Genomic DNA, 16,152 nt, shown 5'->3' with positions numbered 1-16,152 from the left:
CCGAGGATATTTTTCCATTGATTTTTAAAAAATAATAGTTTAGCCTGACCGGTTTGGCTCAGTGGACAGAGCGTCAGCCTGCGGACTGAAAGGTCCCCGGTTCGATTCCAGTCGGGGGCATGTACCTGGGTTGCGGGCACATCCCCAGTAGGAGGTGTGCAGGAGGCAGCTGATCGATGTTTCTCTCTCATCGATGTTTCTAACTCTCTATTCCTCTCCCTTCCTCTCTGTGAAAAAATCAATAAAATATATTTTAAAAAATAGTTTAAACATAAAATGTATTTATTTAAAAGCTGGAAATATCTTAAAAACCAGAAAGCCAAAGTTATGATTTTAATGCAGTATTTATGGTTCTCATAGACTCCATTTGATTTGCAAATACCACTCCCCACTGTCTGCTCAGCACAGCGGCAACAACAGCCAACCACAGGAGCAAACAGCAGGACGTGCATCCCGACTCCGCACAGAGTGATTGCCATTTTAAACATCTTGAGATGGAGAAATGATAAAGTGACAAAGTGAAAGGAGGAAAAACAAAAGCCAGGCGTGGTGCCTACGAGGACACGCCTGTGTCTCCGCAGCGTGGACCGTCCTCTGACAGGCCTGGCTCATCTGTGAGCTCAGCAGGTCTCGGTTCCGAGCCAGAGCCCACGTCCATGGGACTCAGACCACAGTACACACGGCGGACGGCCTGGACCTCTCACATTACGTCTCCTTACGGGTGGCAAGCAGGGTCAGAGAGGCAGGCTGGGAAGAGGGGTGATGACTAATAACCAGCAGGACTGAACCAAAGCTGGCATTTTCAGAGTAAAATTCTTATTCCTTAAAGAATTTTAAAAAACAGCCTTAAAAAGAAAAAAGTAATGAAGTTTGTGTATAATATTGTCCTTTCCTCTGCTGTTTAAAATGGTTCACATGTTCTAAAAATAGGTGTCTATAAAAATCTAAGTAACATAACTGCCTTAAGTGATTAAATTAAAAAGGATTACATGATAGCATCGTTTAAAGAGAAAAGCTTTTTTTTTTACTTCCAAATTCTAAAATGTTAATGACATAAAGATCAATTTTTTCAAGGAAAAGTATTTAACAAAGAGCTTCCAAAAGCTACAGTAAGCAAAACCTTAATTAGGTATCGGATTAATCAGATAGGGAGCGTGCACAAGATTCACTCAGAAGTGTGCAGAATGCTTAATTAGTTGTAACACTGACAAATAGGACATAATTCATTCTTTATCACCACAGCCTTCCAACGGAAATGACAAAATAATAAACTATATATTATAAAACACAATTCCGAAGGCTTCCTTCCATAGCTGTGAACACGCTTACTAAGGTGTAGTGGTAACAGATTCCTTGCCACAGATTCCTGTTTGGAGCTTTTGAGAACCCCAAACACCTTACCCTCGACAGCATTTACTGTGTAAAAATCTCAGGGAGGCCCTAGCCGGTTTGGCTCAGTGGGGAGAGCATTGGCCTGCGGACTGAAGGGTCCCAGGTTCAATTCCGGTCAAGGGCACATACCTTGGCTGCAGACTCAATCCCTGGCCCTGGTCAGGTCGCGTGTGGGAGGCAGCCAATCGACGCGTCTCTCTCACATTGATGTTTTCCTTTCTCTATCTCTCCCCTCCCTTCCACTCTCTCTAAAAAAAGAGCCCATGGGAAAATATCCTCGGGTGAGGATTAACAGCAGCAACAAGCAAGTCTCAGGGAGATCTGAATTCAGAATTCCGTTGCTGGACAGAGGCCGGGACACCTGATCCAATCTCCCTAGCGAAGACCCAGGCAATGCTGACCCAAGTACCGGCTCGGAGCCAAAGGGTTACGGAAACAACAATGGGAGCGTCCGAGGGAGTGAGCTCACTGCCTGGTCTTACTTCAAACGGGCAGTGAAGGGAGTTCGCTGCCTCCAAGTTGACAGCCTGTCAGACGCCGATGAACGTGGGGGCACAACAAGCCGCGTCCTCCTCTGGGAGGCCGGCCAGCGCCGAGGGCGCGGGGGAGGCCGGCGGGAAGGCCCTGCCGCCGCCCTGGGAGCAGCTGCCCGAGACGCCATCTTATCAGTGTGACCGGCAGGGGAGCCGGGGCTCCGGGCTGCTCTCTGGATGGCACGTCACAGGCTGACGTGGGACAAGCACACGCTCTGCTCGTGTGCGTTTGTCTCCTCCTCGGTCAGGGCCGCTGGGGGCAGCAGAAATACCTGCAGCAGAAATACCTGCAGAAAGGGGCCTCCACCCCCGAGACGCTACCTTGCAAGCCAGCTGCTGGTTCGCCTGCATCTGGGGTCACCTGGGCTGACTCCACCATGTCGGCTGTGCACAGCGACAGCCTCATCCTGTCGCGCTGCCAGGAAAGTCCCCGGCACTGGCGGGTACCCTGGGCGGCCAGCGGGGAGGGTTGGCAGCCCTTCCTCTCCGGGAGGCCCCGCTCCACCCCTGCAGCGGGGGGAGGCGCCCACGGCGGGGACTGGAAAGCTTTGATTATCTAATTGCAGCTGACACTAAACCCATCTTCCCTCCTCTTTCAATTCTCTCAATTGTCACAACATTTTTATTCAGGCCCCAGTCACAGGAGCGCCGCTGCCGGTTTGCTTGTTTGTTGAAAGTCAGCCAAGAGAATAACGGCGCCCCGCCTGCCGGCTGCGCAGATAAACCGCCTCTCGCTCTCGCTGCCTTTGTTTCCACTCCCGCTTCTTTCTCACTCTTCCTCACCCCCAAACATTTGGCATACCAACACTAGCTCCAACATCCCAAACGAGCGCCATATGCAAACTGGCAAGTGTCCAACTTCTTAATTACTTTCTTCCTCCATCTAAAACCCATCTAAGTGGCAAACACAGCCGCGCAGCCACCAAAGCCTGTGTATACCCGTACAAAGCAGCCCCCGAAACAATCCATTGTTCCGCCTTTAGCACAACAGAAAGGAGGTTCTTAAACCCTGATGACAGCTCTCAAGGGCTGGGAGCTGGGGTTCTGCTTCAGACACAGTCTGAAGAGAAAACAACAGGATAAAATGACACTCTTACCCCATGTACAGGCTAACACTGACCTTACAGCAGCGGTTCTCAACCTGTGGGTCGCAGCCCCTTTGCCGGTAGAACGACCCTTTCACAGGGGTCATATCAGAAATTTACATGACGATTCATCACAGTAGCAACATGACAGTTATGAAGTAGCCACGAAAATAATGTTATGGTTGGGTCACAACATGAGGAGCTGTATTTAAAGGGCCAGAAGGCTGAGAACCACTGCCTTACGGGTAAAGCATCTGCCAACTCAGCACATGAATAGAAGACCCCCGTTTCCCTGCATGGCTTTATTAGAGGCCACGTTTTACATCAGGACAAATGGTTGTCATTTAAAGGGAGAGCCTGGAACCGGGGCTGGCAGGAACCCTGGCCTCCACACGGCGCACGAGTCCTTCCACGCCTGATGACACGTGACTGCGTGTCTGGGTCCCCCCAGTCGGAGAAAGGACGCAGGTCCGCCCAGGGCTCACGCTGCCCAGCTCAGCCCTCTGCCCCACTAGCTCTGCCTCTACCCTGAGCTGGGCTGGCCAGTTGGTTGCCTCCTGGCTCTTAGCAGTTGAGGCTGGACTCCAGTTTGGATGTCCGCCGGGGGGTGGCACCCTCATGGAAATCGCAGGCCCTTGAGCAGGACTCTGGAGCAGCCGGGGAGAAAGGCCTAGAAAGGCCTGCGAGGACCGCAGGGAACCGAGGGAGCCTGAGAACGTGGGGGCTCTGCCCTCCGCTGACAAACCAGACAAGCTCTTTGTGGGAAGGGACTTAGAGAGGAGGTCGTGAGGGGCTCGGGCCTGTCATTTCCTGTGGAGGAGGTTCGGACACCTCAGCCAGCAAGCACCACAGGTTACACCGCAGAGTGCGAACTCACATGCTGCACACCGAGCAGTGAGGGGGTCCTGGGGGCGGGGAGACAGTGATGTGGAGAGAAGGGTGGGCGGCCACCGTGTGCATGCGCTGGGAAGACATGCTGAGCGGGCACGTGTGAGACCGTGAGGAAGGGGCCCGTACGAGGGGAAAGCAGCGCGGGAGCAGCAGGCAGCGCCGGCCAGACAGGCTGCGCAGGGGGAGCCCAGAGACCCCTCCGGCAGACGGACCTTGCGCCGATGCAAGGGGGCGAGTTCAAGGGTTTGTCTGGCTCTGACCCCAGAGGCTGCTGGGAACGATGAAATTGGTATAAAACCAAGACTTTTGTTTGCGAGCCGAAAATTAATCATTTATTTTATTAATATCATGTAGATTAATGGCATTTTCTGAGATGTTTAGACATAAAATGATCTAGTCATTATATACGAGTGTATATATATATATATATATATATATATGTATATATATGTATATATATATGTATATATATATATATAAAATAAACTAGGAATAACTTTCTAGAAATATACTTACAGAGACAAATGTTTTATTAAAAATTTTTTTCATAAAAAATTTTACTGAAAAAATTTATTTTATTTTTATTTGAGTAGATACCAGCAGTTGATGAAAACACTGATGCAATACTGGCATCGAATCATATAACAAGACAAGCCCAGGAAAAAGCAGGCTGGCACATTTCTTTTTCCGTTTTTTTAAAAATGCGCACCCTATTTCGGTGTGACTGTGACTGCACAGCTTCTGTCTCTGTGAGACTGTCCTGAGGACCGTATTCCAGTGCAGAAAGTAACCATATGCTTTTGAAAAAGTATGTTCTTATTGATTTTAGAGAGAGAGGAAGGGAGAGGGAGAGAAATACCCAACAGCTGCCTCCTTCGTGCCCCCCTGCTGGGGATCAAGCCTGCAACCTGGGCATGTGCCCTGATCGGGAATTGAACCAGTGACCTTTCGGTGCACATGAGGACGCTCAACCAACTGAGCCACACCACCAGGAGTGACCATCTGTCTGATTACCAACTGCTTGCAGTGAAGTAGGGGAGTTATGTTCTTGTTAAATGAGTATGTTTGACCATTTCTTTTCTCTCTTGACCTACATCCCCTGACCAGGAACTTAGCAAGGAGAGCCAAGATTATTTGAAGAGACAGCAAAGCTGTCTAAAAATATTTGTTCCGAATATACCACAAAGTCTCGGTTTTGAGAAATACACTATAAATACTTTTGTGTCATGTTGCAATTATTCCCCATATTAAGTCAGTGTATGAAAGAGAAACATATTAATATGATCTGTGACATGTTTCTTTTAAATTCCAATCTAATACGAGAAGCCTCCTTGCTTCTCCAATTACAGACCTGAATTTCACTGCCATCAGCAAGCCTGGTTCCCACGCCGGGACCGTGCCCACTGTTAAAGCGGAGACTTAAGGGCACCACAGAAATGTGGCGGTTCCCACAGGTACTCTGCTCTCTCCCAAAACCTTCTCTACAACTCCAGGAAAGCGTTTTTAAATCTAAATCCCTGAGGTCAAGAAGCCAGGAACAGGCGACAGAGGAGATGTCACCTCTGGAAGCTGGAAAGCAAGGGGGCAAGCGGCAGTTCTCCGGGAGCCAAGAGCCGCTGGAGGTGGCTGCAGGCAGAGACGCCAGCAGAAGCAGGTGGGTCAGAACCCGAGACACTGCACGCCAAGCTGTCGGCAGGTTTGGCTTTAAGGTTAGACGTCACAGTTAGAAGCACCCACTTCCCATTCAACGCCATCACCTCCCTGCAAAGAACATGTGCGCCCTGCGCCCTCCTAGTGACCCAGCGAGGGCCTCGCTGCGAAGTCTCCTGCGGGGCTCTGCCCACTGCCAACCGTCACTGGCCTGCTGACAGACCTTTGCTTTCTGTGAGCAACAAAGTCGCTAATGCCTCTGACAACATGAGAAAGAACTCATATGAATAAGTAGGGGGAAGCAGAATTAAACTTCAAAATCCAACTGAAATGGATTCTACCTATCTTCTACTTACTGTCTATCAATTAGCTACCTATCTATTATCTATCTATCTATCTATCTATCTATCATCTATCTATCTATCTATCTATCATCTATCATCTATCTATCTATCTATCTATCATCTATCTATCTATCTATCTATCTATCTATCTATCTATCTATCTATCATCTATCTATCTATCATCTATCTATGTATCTATCATCTAGCTCGCTAGCTCTATCATATGTATATACTGACTCTGGACCCAAAGGTGTCCATTTCTATTCCTGGGCCGCCGAGTGGGAAACAGCACACGAGTCCCAGATGAGAAGCCGCCCTCCGTGGCTCACCTGGCTGGAGCTTGCTGGGCTGCTGCTGCGCTCCGGCTCCAGGGAGGGGAGGAGGGCTCACCCCGGCAGGCCCAGCGCCCTGGGTGGGGCTCGCACTGGTCAGAGCCCCCGTGGGCAATGGCTGGCCTCTCTTCAGTAGCTGCTTCTGTTCCTGCTGGCGGAAGCGTGGAGGCACCTCACGAGGCAGGTAGCGGGACACAGCTGGCTGCTGGCCGCTGGCAGGTGCGCGCTTGCCATTGCTGCTGCTGGAGAGAGTGCTGGTGGGAGTACTGGTCCCGGTACCGGCAGGCTGGGGCTGGCTGGAACAGGTCTTGGTAGGTTCTGGCACTGTAAGGACAAAATGAAAAGACCCCAACACTTTAGTAACACCTCCTAAACCTAACCCAAACCTAAGGAAACAAAACAACTGAGAGAGATGACAATGAGGCGCTTTGGGAAGAGAACTGGACTGAAGTCAGACTCCGGGTTGAGAGCCAGTTTCTATAAAGTAACCACAATCTTGGCTGTGGCTCCTGAACCAGTTTCCTCATCTGGGAGATGAGTGCTTAGTCGGAGAGCAGTTCTCATGTGCCCTTGACTGGAATTGAACCCAGGACCTTTCGGTTCGCAGGCCGATGCTCTATCCACTGAGCAAAATTGGCCAGGGCCCTCTAGTGATTTTATAAGCACCCAAGCTTCTGTACTTAAACTCATTTCTGCTACAGTAGCTGGAGTGGTTTCTACACTCATTGGCTGAACTGTGGTGAGGAACACAGGGTTTGTTTTTAGCAACTAGTCCATTTAAATCTTTCATCCACCAGATCACCCACATCAGGGTATGTGGAATGAGCCAGGGTATTCCACTGTGTTTTCCTCCTAATGGCGCTAACAATACTGGGACACCCCTCAATTAGAATGTCAGAGGCCACCACCGTTAGCCTCACGTATACTGGCAGGAAGGCCTGCAATGGGTTAGAGCAGTGGTTCTCAACCTTCTGGCACTTTAAATACAGTTCCTCATGTTGTGACCCAACCATAAAATTATGTTCGTTGCTACTTCATAACTGTAATGTTGCTACTGTTATGAATTGTAATGTATATATCTGATATGCAGGATGGTCTTAGGTGACCCCTGTGAAAGGGTCGTTCGACCACCAAAGGGGTCACGACCCACAGGTTGAGAACTCCTGGGCTAGAGGGACACTCTAAAAGTAGCTGTTTATTGGTGAACTAGAGGCCTGGTGCACAAAAATTTGTGCACTGGGGGGGGGGTGTCCCTCAGCCTGGCCTATGACCTCTTGCAGTCTGGGACCCCTCGGAGGATGTCCACCTGCTGGCTTAGGCCCGCTCCCTGGGGGATCGGGCCCCTGGCAGTCAGACATCCCTCTGGCAGCCCGGCAGCCCTCGGGGAGCAGGCCTAAGCTGCAGTCGGACATCCTTAGCGCTGCTGAGGAGGCGGGAGAGGCTCCTACCACTACTGCTGTACTGGCAGCCATCAGCCTGGCTTGCGGTTGAGCAGAGCTCCTCCTATGGGAGCGCACTGACCACCAGGGGGCAGCTCCTGCATTGAGCGTCTGCCCCCTGGTGGTCAGTGTGTGTCATAGTGACCAGTCTTTCCCAGTTGTTCTGCTGTTAGGGTCAGTTTGCATATTACCCTTTTATTATATAGGATAGAGGCCTGGTGCATGGGGGGGGGGGGTGGCTGGTTTGCCCCGGATCAGGGTGGGGGTCCCGGTGGGGTGCCTGGCCAGCCTGGGTGAGGGGCTGATGGCTGTTTGCAAGCTGGTCAAGCCCCCTCCCCCCCCTGTGGGGACCCTCACCCCATGGAAGTTTGGCCAGCCTGGGTGAGGGGCTGATGGCTATTTTCAGGCTGGCTACACCCCCTTTAGGGTGGGGGGGTCCCCACTGGGGTGCCTGGCCAGTCTGGGTGAGGGGCTGAGGGCCGTTTTCAGGCTGGCCAAGCCCCCCGGCGACAGAAGCTCCCAGCCTCTCCTTTTTTTCTTTTTTTATTCTGGGATTTATTTACCTTCTATAATTGAAACTTTGTAGCCTTGAGAGGAGCTCAGAGCCGGCCAGGGCAGGCGGGAGGGAAGCTTGGTTTCCTCCATTGCCAGGGGCAACCCACTCCTGCTCGCTCCAGCTCTGTGGCCATGGCTGGCTGAAAGCAGGTATCTGTGGTTTATTTATCTTCTATAATTGAAACTTTGTTGCTTTGAGTGGAGCTTAGAGCCGCTGCAGTAGGCAGGAAGGGCAACCAAGCCTACTGCTTGCTTCAGCACTGTGGCTGCCGGCTGCCATCTTGGTTGGGTTAATTTGCATATAGTCACTCTGATTGGCTGGTGGGCGTGGCTTAAGGCATAGCGAAGGTATAGTCAATTTGCATGTTTGTCTTTTATTAGTGTAGATGTTAACCTAGAGGGACATTTTGGCCCACACATCTTCACATGTCTTATTTCTGAAATTTGGATACATCTTACAATTGGTACATGAATTTAATATAGTTTCCTCATTCACCTTCAAACTCTATCAATAGAACATTACTAAATCAATGGTATGTCCTATAATTGATGGCATCTTAGAACTTAAGAAGTTTTGTATGTAAAGCATGGAATTTCTCTTATGCAGATACAACACAAGACAATGAAAGAAAAAATGTTTAAAAATCTTGCATTAATTTCATCCATTTCAGAATATATACTCAAAGATACGGAGTTTCTTAAAATTGTAAATTTACATGTCACCAGACATATATGACTGACTGCGAATGTGACTCTCAGAGAGAACTGCTCTCCTGCCAAAGCAGCCAGGGATCCCGAGGCACAGCCCCACCCTCCACTGCCTCCCGCAACCTGCCGCAGTGCGGGACGGAGAAAGCTCCTCAGAATGAGACGCAGGCGGGACAACTCTGAGCGACAAGCATTTGCCGTGCTTCTCGGCAGTCCCAGAGGGTACAGCGGTGGCCTTCTGTTTGCTGTCAACAGCTTCTGGCTGATCTGTCAACATGGCAACTTTTGGAGCACAACTCAAAATGAGCAGGAACTCATTCACTACTAACTACATTAACTTAGTGTCTGTTGCTAATGGGAAACGCTTCTCCAAAAGGTATTCCAACGTGCCGACCATCACATGAGCCAGTTTCTGAACAACAGCCGCTGACTGAGAAGATTGAAACAGGAAACTTTGGTAACAGCCTATGTTAAAGCCACGGGGCCAACAGAGCATTAGTGTGGGCTTTCCATGACCTTTCAGTCTGTGACGTCACCTGGGATGCCCGCGATGAGAGCACAGGGACAGTCATGAGGGGAAGTCCGCTGAGTGACAGCTGCAGTCCCCCCGCCGCAGGCTCCTGAACCGACAAGCTCTGCAAACAGCAAACCCAGCTCTCAAGAAACAAGGCCGCTGATGGGGAATTAAGCGCCCAGGGCTTGTCCTCTCGGGACGCGTGCACCGCCCCTGCAGAAGGACCGTGTGTGTTCCTTAAGAAGATGTGAATAGCAATAATCCTGGGATGCTGTCCCCCCAAAAGTGTGGACTCCAGCCACCTGCCAAAAGAGGGAGGCGAGTTTGCCGACTCCGACACCGAGGAGAGAAGGCTGGGGATGGGGGGAAAGCGGACAAGCCTGCCCAGGCTGTCCCAGCCCCCCAGTCTCTGACACCGCTCACGCTGTGCCGGCTGCAGTGGTCTTGGCCTGAAATGCCCCCTCCAGCCAGCCGGCCTTGTCCAGTGCTGTTCCCTGTGTGGGGAGCCGCAGCCCTCCCCTCTCCCAGGCCACTATGTTTTCCTCATCCCTTAGACCCTCAAGCACCACTCAGGACGCCTGCCCACATACGGCCTCGCTCAGGTCCCCTCCTCCACAGCAGTATCTCGGGCTGTGACAGGCGCTGTGGCCATTCCCATCAGTCGCTAGGTTCCACGAGAGTGGGGAGCACGTCTCTTTTCCTGCATCTTCCCCCCCAGCTCAAGCAGCACAGGGCCGGGCAGACAGCAGGTGTTCCGCAGGCACCTGCAGATGAAACGATTAGCCCAGTCTCTTCCATCTACCGACCTGACCTTCCTGTCACCCGGCCCTGCGGCTTAGGCATCTGGGTCTGAGCTGGGCTCCGCGCGCCAGGGCTCTCTCCAACCGTCACTCCCATTCAGCCTGGCGCTCAGCGGCCTGAGATGTAGCCTTGTGCTGTCCCTCGTCCGCTGGGAGCTCTCCTGGCCCCCCTGGTCTAAAAGGTCAACTCTCAAGTCCTCAAGGGGCTCTAAGGACTCCAGGCGCTGGCCTCCCTGCCCTCGCCTCTCTATTTCAGCCGCTCCTTTCGGTAGGACAGGCGGTCTGAGTGCTCAATTCCAGTGGCCTCGCAGGCAGGCAGGCCTGAACGAGTGTCCTCTGGCCTGTTCCCACAGGAGGACAGCCTCAGCAGGCACTGTCTCAGTCCTCACAGCCATCGCCTCCGATTCACCAGAGGAAACGAGCACGCACCCAGAGATCACCCACGGCCAGGCGGGTGGCACCACAAACGGTTATGTATCCAGACAGCGGCTACTGCTCAGCGATAGAAGCAGTGACTTCCTCACACACAACAGGGCTGGCTCTCCAAAGTGCCAGCGCTGAAGGAAGCCAGGCCCTGTTGTGTGACACTGTCTATGCGACAGTCTAGGAAGGAAGCTTCCACAGTGCAGGGAAGATCAGGGTTGGCACACCTGTGGGGGGAGGGGCCTTCACCCTGAGGGGGGGGGGGAGGAGCCTGCACACAGATGGGGAAGGGAGGGGAGTGCGGAAACTTCCAGGGCTTATGGGCATTGTCTTGATTGCTAGGATGTTTCACAGGTGTGCACAGGCCAAAATGTATAAATTGTTCTCTTTAAGTTTAATGTTCAGTTTACTGCAAGCATGTCAAACTCGCAGCCCACAAAGACTATTTTTGCGGCTCAGCAAAAATACAATATAACGGTATGTAAAAAACATTTCAATAAAAATTTTGTGACTTAATTTTTACAATATCCTGTTATACATAACTAGAGGCCCAATGCACAAAATATGTGCAAGAATGGGCCTTCCTTTCCCTGGCTGCCGACACCAGCTTCCCTCTGGCACCCGGGTCCCGGGATTCCCTCACAGCCCTGGCTTCATCCAGAAGGATGTCTGGAAGGACATCTGGTCTAATTAGCATATTATGCTTTTATTATTATAGGTTATTAATAACGACAACGTTCGCTAATGCCTGATTATTATAATCGTGCTGCATTCATTTCCCTTATGCGTATTATGCACCTTACGTGCAGGCGCACCATTTCTCTCCACTAATACTAGCAGTGAATGTTTCAGCAGCCGATGGCCACACCATTAGTTCTGGACTGACCTGTTTGGCTTGCGCAACAGGAAATATTTCGCTTTTGGAGAACAAGAAAAATAGGTTTATTTGCGTTACACTTAATTTGTGCAGTTATTCAGTGTCTGGTAAGTGAATGCTCAAGAAAAAATATTCATTTTTATTAAAATGTTCTATTATTTTATGTTAATGATGACTCATTTATTTCAGCCCTTTGTATTCAGCATGTCTCTATTGAAATAAACCTACGTTTCTAAGAAAATTGACGCTTTTGTTTTTTTTTGCGGCCCACATAAAGTTAAACCTTGTTTATTTGGCCTGTGTTAGCCTTTGAGTTTGACATGCTTGGTTTACTGTATGTCAATTATAACTCAATAAGCTATTAAAAAGAACGCAGGTAATCTGATCCATTTTTTCTCAGAAAGGTCAGCTTCCTTTAGAGCAGCGGTTCTCAACCTGTGGGTCGCGACCCCTTTGGGGGGGTCGAATGACCCTTTCACAGGGGTCGCCCAAGACCATCGGAAAACACATCTATAATTACATATTGTTTTTGTGATGAATCACTATACTTTAATGATGTTCAGTTTGTAACAATGAAATTGGGGGTCACCACAACATGAGGAGCTGTGTTAAAGGGCCGTGAGGAAGGCTGAGAACCGCTGCTGTGGAGCCATGAACTCTAACTTTCTCTAACTGGGAAACTGCCTTTATGTGACCAAACAAAAACGTCACAAACGAGGAGGCTCTAGTGGCGCTTCCAATTGGCTCACTGTGAGCGAACCACAGGGACGGGGTCACTGTGAGCGAACCACAGGGACGGGCTCACTGCAAGCGAACCACAGGGACGGGGTCACTCACTGCGAGCGAACCACAGGGACGGGCTCACTGCGAGCGAACCACAGGGACGGGCTCACTGCGAGCGAACCACAGGGACGGGCTCACTGCGAGCGAACCACAGGGACGGGGTCACTGCGAGCGAACCACAGGGACGGGCTCACTGCGAGCGAACCACAGGGACGCGGGTCACTGCGAGCGAACCACAGGGACGGGGTCACTGCGAGCGAACCACAGGGACGGGGTCACTGCGAGCGAACCACAGGGACGGGGTCACTGCGAGCGAACCACAGGGACGGGGTCACTGCGAGCGAACCACAGGGACGGGCTCACTGCGAGCGAACCACAGGGACGGGGTCACTCACTGCGAGCGAACCACAGGGACGCGGGTCACTGCGAGCGAACCACAGGGACGGGGTCACTGCGAGCGAACCACAGGGACGGGGTCACTCACTGCGAGCGAACCACAGGGACGGGGTCACTGCGAGCGAACCACAGGGACGGGGTCACTCACTGCGAGCGAACCACAGGGACGGGCTCACTGCGAGCGAACCACAGGGACGGGCTCACTGCGAGCGAACCACAGGGACGGGGTCACTCACTGCGAGCGAACCACAGGGACGGGGTCACTCACTGCGAGCGAACCACAGGGACGGGCTCACTGCGAGCGAACCACAGGGACGGGCTCACTGCGAGCGAACCACAGGGACGGGGTCACTGCGAGCGAACCACAGGGACGGGGTCACTGCGAGCGAACCACAGGGACGGGCTCACTGCGAGCGAACCACAGGGACGGGGTCACTGCGAGCGAACCACAGGGACGGGCTCACTGCGAGCGAACCACAGGGACGGGCTCACTGCGAGCGAACCACAGGGACGGGCTCACTGCGAGCGAACCACAGGGACGGGCTCACTGCGAGCGAACCACAGGGACGGGCTCACTGCGAGCGAACCACAGGGACGGGCTCACTGCGAGCGAACCACAGGGACGCGGGTCACTGCGAGCGAACCACAGGGACGGGGTCACTGCGAGCGAACCACAGGGACGGGGTCACTGCGAGCGAACCACAGGGACGGGGTCACTGCGAGCGAACCACAGGGACGGGGTCACTGCGAGCGAACCACAGGGACGGGCTCACTGCGAGCGAACCACAGGGACGGGGTCACTGCGAGCGAACCACAGGGACGGGCTCACTGCGAGCGAACCACAGGGACGGGGTCACTGCGAGCGAACCACAGGGACGGGGTCACTGCGAGCGAACCACAGGGACGGGCTCACTGCGAGCGAACCACAGGGACGGGCTCACTGCGAGCGAACCACAGGGACGGGCTCACTGCGAGCGAACCACAGGGACGCGGTCACTGCGAGCGAACCACAGGGACACGGGTCACTGCGAGCGAACCACAGGGACGGGGTCACTGCGAGCGAACCACAGGGACGGGGTCACTGCGAGCGAACCACAGGGACGGGGTCACTCACTGCGAGCGAACCACAGGGACGGGGTCACTGCGAGCGAACCACAGGGACGGGCTCACTGCGAGCGAACCACAGGGACGGGGTCACTGCGAGCGAACCACAGGGACGGGGTCACTGCGAGCGAACCACAGGGACGGGGTCACTCACTGCGAGCGAACCACAGGGACGGGCTCACTGCGAGCGAACCACAGGGACGGGCTCACTGCGAGCGAACCACAGGGACGGGCTCACTGCGAGCGAACCACAGGGACGGGGTCACTGCGAGCGAACCACAGGGACGCGGGTCACTGCGAGCGAACCACAGGGACGGGGTCACTGCGAGCGAACCACAGGGACGGGGTCACTGCGAGCGAACCACAGGGACGGGGTCACTCACTGCGAGCGAACCACAGGGACGGGGTCACTGCGAGCGAACCACAGGGACGGGCTCACTGCGAGCGAACCACAGGGACGGGGTCACTCACTGCGAGCGAACCACAGGGACGGGGTCACTGCGAGCGAACCACAGGGACGGGCTCACTGCGAGCGAACCACAGGGACGGGGTCACTGCGAGCGAACCACAGGGACGGGGTCACTGCGAGCGAACCACAGGGACGGGGTCACTGCTAGCGAACCACAGGGACGCGGGTCACTGCGAGCATCGCGTGCTGCCAGGACCCACCGAGACAGTGATGAGCACATTCCGGACTCGGAGAATAAAAAGAAATCTTACATGTTCATAAGCAAAGAGGGAACACATAAAAAGCATCTCTCTTTTTGTTATAAATAGCTGGCAAAGACAAATTAGAAGCTTTAGAAGAGTTCAGTATCCCTTAGTTGTTCTTAAATGGAAGCAATTGATCAGTTTAATCCTGTTTGGTGGAAATTAAACCAAAGGAAAATTAGAAAGCAATGCTTACAAAGCTAACATGATATTCTTTAGGCGTTTAGGTTAAACAAATGCCAATGAGATGCAGATGTAAACCCAGTGATAAAGGAAGAATTTCACGGTGAATAATGTAAAGTAGATTCAAAGGCAAGGTTGGAGTCTTTGTTTTTAACCATCAATTAAAGAAAAAGTCATCTTCATCATAAAAAGTTTGGTACTGCCATAAAATTGCCCCCCCCCCCCCGCAAATAAAATAAACTTACCTTTGGTTTTTTGATCAGCAGCCTGAAAAAAAAAAAATCAGAAACTCTTTAGGAATAACGTGTAGGATGTACACATCTATGAAAGTTTATAAACAGACTTTAATACTGGGAATTTTAAAAAACAGTATTTTCCCAGTTCATTTATTAAAAGTGTCTAGTTGTTGACTATATGCCAATATTGGTTGAAAGGCAACCACATCTGTCTGGGAGCTCATTGGAGCTGTGTTTTAATACAATCTATAGGCATACAGTTTAAACTATAAGCTAGGCAAAAACAAAAATGAATGGCATCACTTGGTATATTAAATGCCATAAATTCAAGCATGACTCAGGGCTTTTAATTTTTAATGTTTACTAATAGGGTTTGTAAAAGAACATTTACCAAAGTTGCAAAAATTATTTCTAACTTTTCTAAAAAAATGGGTTGAATGGCCCTTTTCTCATCTCTTAGGCTTGTTCTGGACAGTTTATTCCAAGGAGAATAGTATGAACATTCTTTACTTCCGATAACTGAAATCAAACTTCTTTGAAACACAGCTCTTATACTTCTAGGTCCTTAAGACAGACATGCTATGGCTGTCACTCTATACTTATTCCATAGCACAATAACTATTTTTTGCTAATTACAGATTTAGCACCTGACTCTACAAGAGAATGCAATTCTGTAACGTGATGGCCATGACAATGCAAATGCGACATGGGATGATCGTAAAGACAAGGAGGCAGCGACTCCAGCCAAACCTTTTTCTGAGCACCTTCCTTCTTTTTCTTTTCTTCCTGCTTTTTCTTTTTCTTTTCTTCCATCAAACGTTCCTCTTTTTGTGTTTCTGGTTCTTTCTCCCTATTAAGTAGAAAGAAAAGTGGCATCAGCACAATGTCCATCTTAAATCTATCTATATAAAACCCTAATATGCAAATAGACCGAATGGCGGAACTGAACAACTGGTTGCTATGAGGTTTGCTGACCACCAGGGGGTGCGCGCAGAACATGGCGGGCGTCGGCCGCAGTGGGATAGTGGAGCAGGTGAGTGGGGGCGCCAGACCAAGGTGGGACATTGGCTGCTGTCATCAGGGGGAGCCTCTGGTGGTTACTGAAAATTCTTTGCTCCCGTGGCCAGTCCCACCCAGTGCTCACACCTGCTGCTGGCGTGGCACCAGCCTCGATCGCCCCTCAGGGCTTCTACACC

At 51.6% G+C, this 16,152-nt stretch overlaps 1 protein-coding gene across 4 annotated transcripts in view; it reads right to left on the bottom strand.

The window, feature by feature from the left end:
* The window catches only part of TNRC6C (trinucleotide repeat containing adaptor 6C), a 73,850-nt gene that overhangs the window by 30,929 nt on the left and 26,769 nt on the right, over nucleotides 1-16,152 (bottom strand). For all 4 annotated transcript variants that reach the window (XM_059671372.1, XM_059671374.1, XM_059671373.1 and 1 more), the window contains exons 2-4: nucleotides 15,707-15,806; nucleotides 14,966-14,987; nucleotides 6,225-6,551 (exon numbers count right to left, since the gene is read on the bottom strand). In XM_059671372.1, coding sequence (XP_059527355.1) covers nucleotides 6,225-6,551; nucleotides 14,966-14,987; nucleotides 15,707-15,769 — 412 coding nt within the window. In that variant the 5' untranslated portion in view covers nucleotides 15,770-15,806. The remainder of the gene's footprint in view (nucleotides 1-6,224; nucleotides 6,552-14,965; nucleotides 14,988-15,706; nucleotides 15,807-16,152) is intronic.

The sequence above is a fragment of the Myotis daubentonii genome, chromosome 16 (genome assembly GCF_963259705.1).
Source record: "Myotis daubentonii chromosome 16, mMyoDau2.1, whole genome shotgun sequence".
NCBI lineage: Eukaryota > Metazoa > Chordata > Mammalia > Chiroptera > Vespertilionidae > Myotis > Myotis daubentonii.
This window is presented reverse-complemented; position numbering and strand designations above follow the sequence as displayed.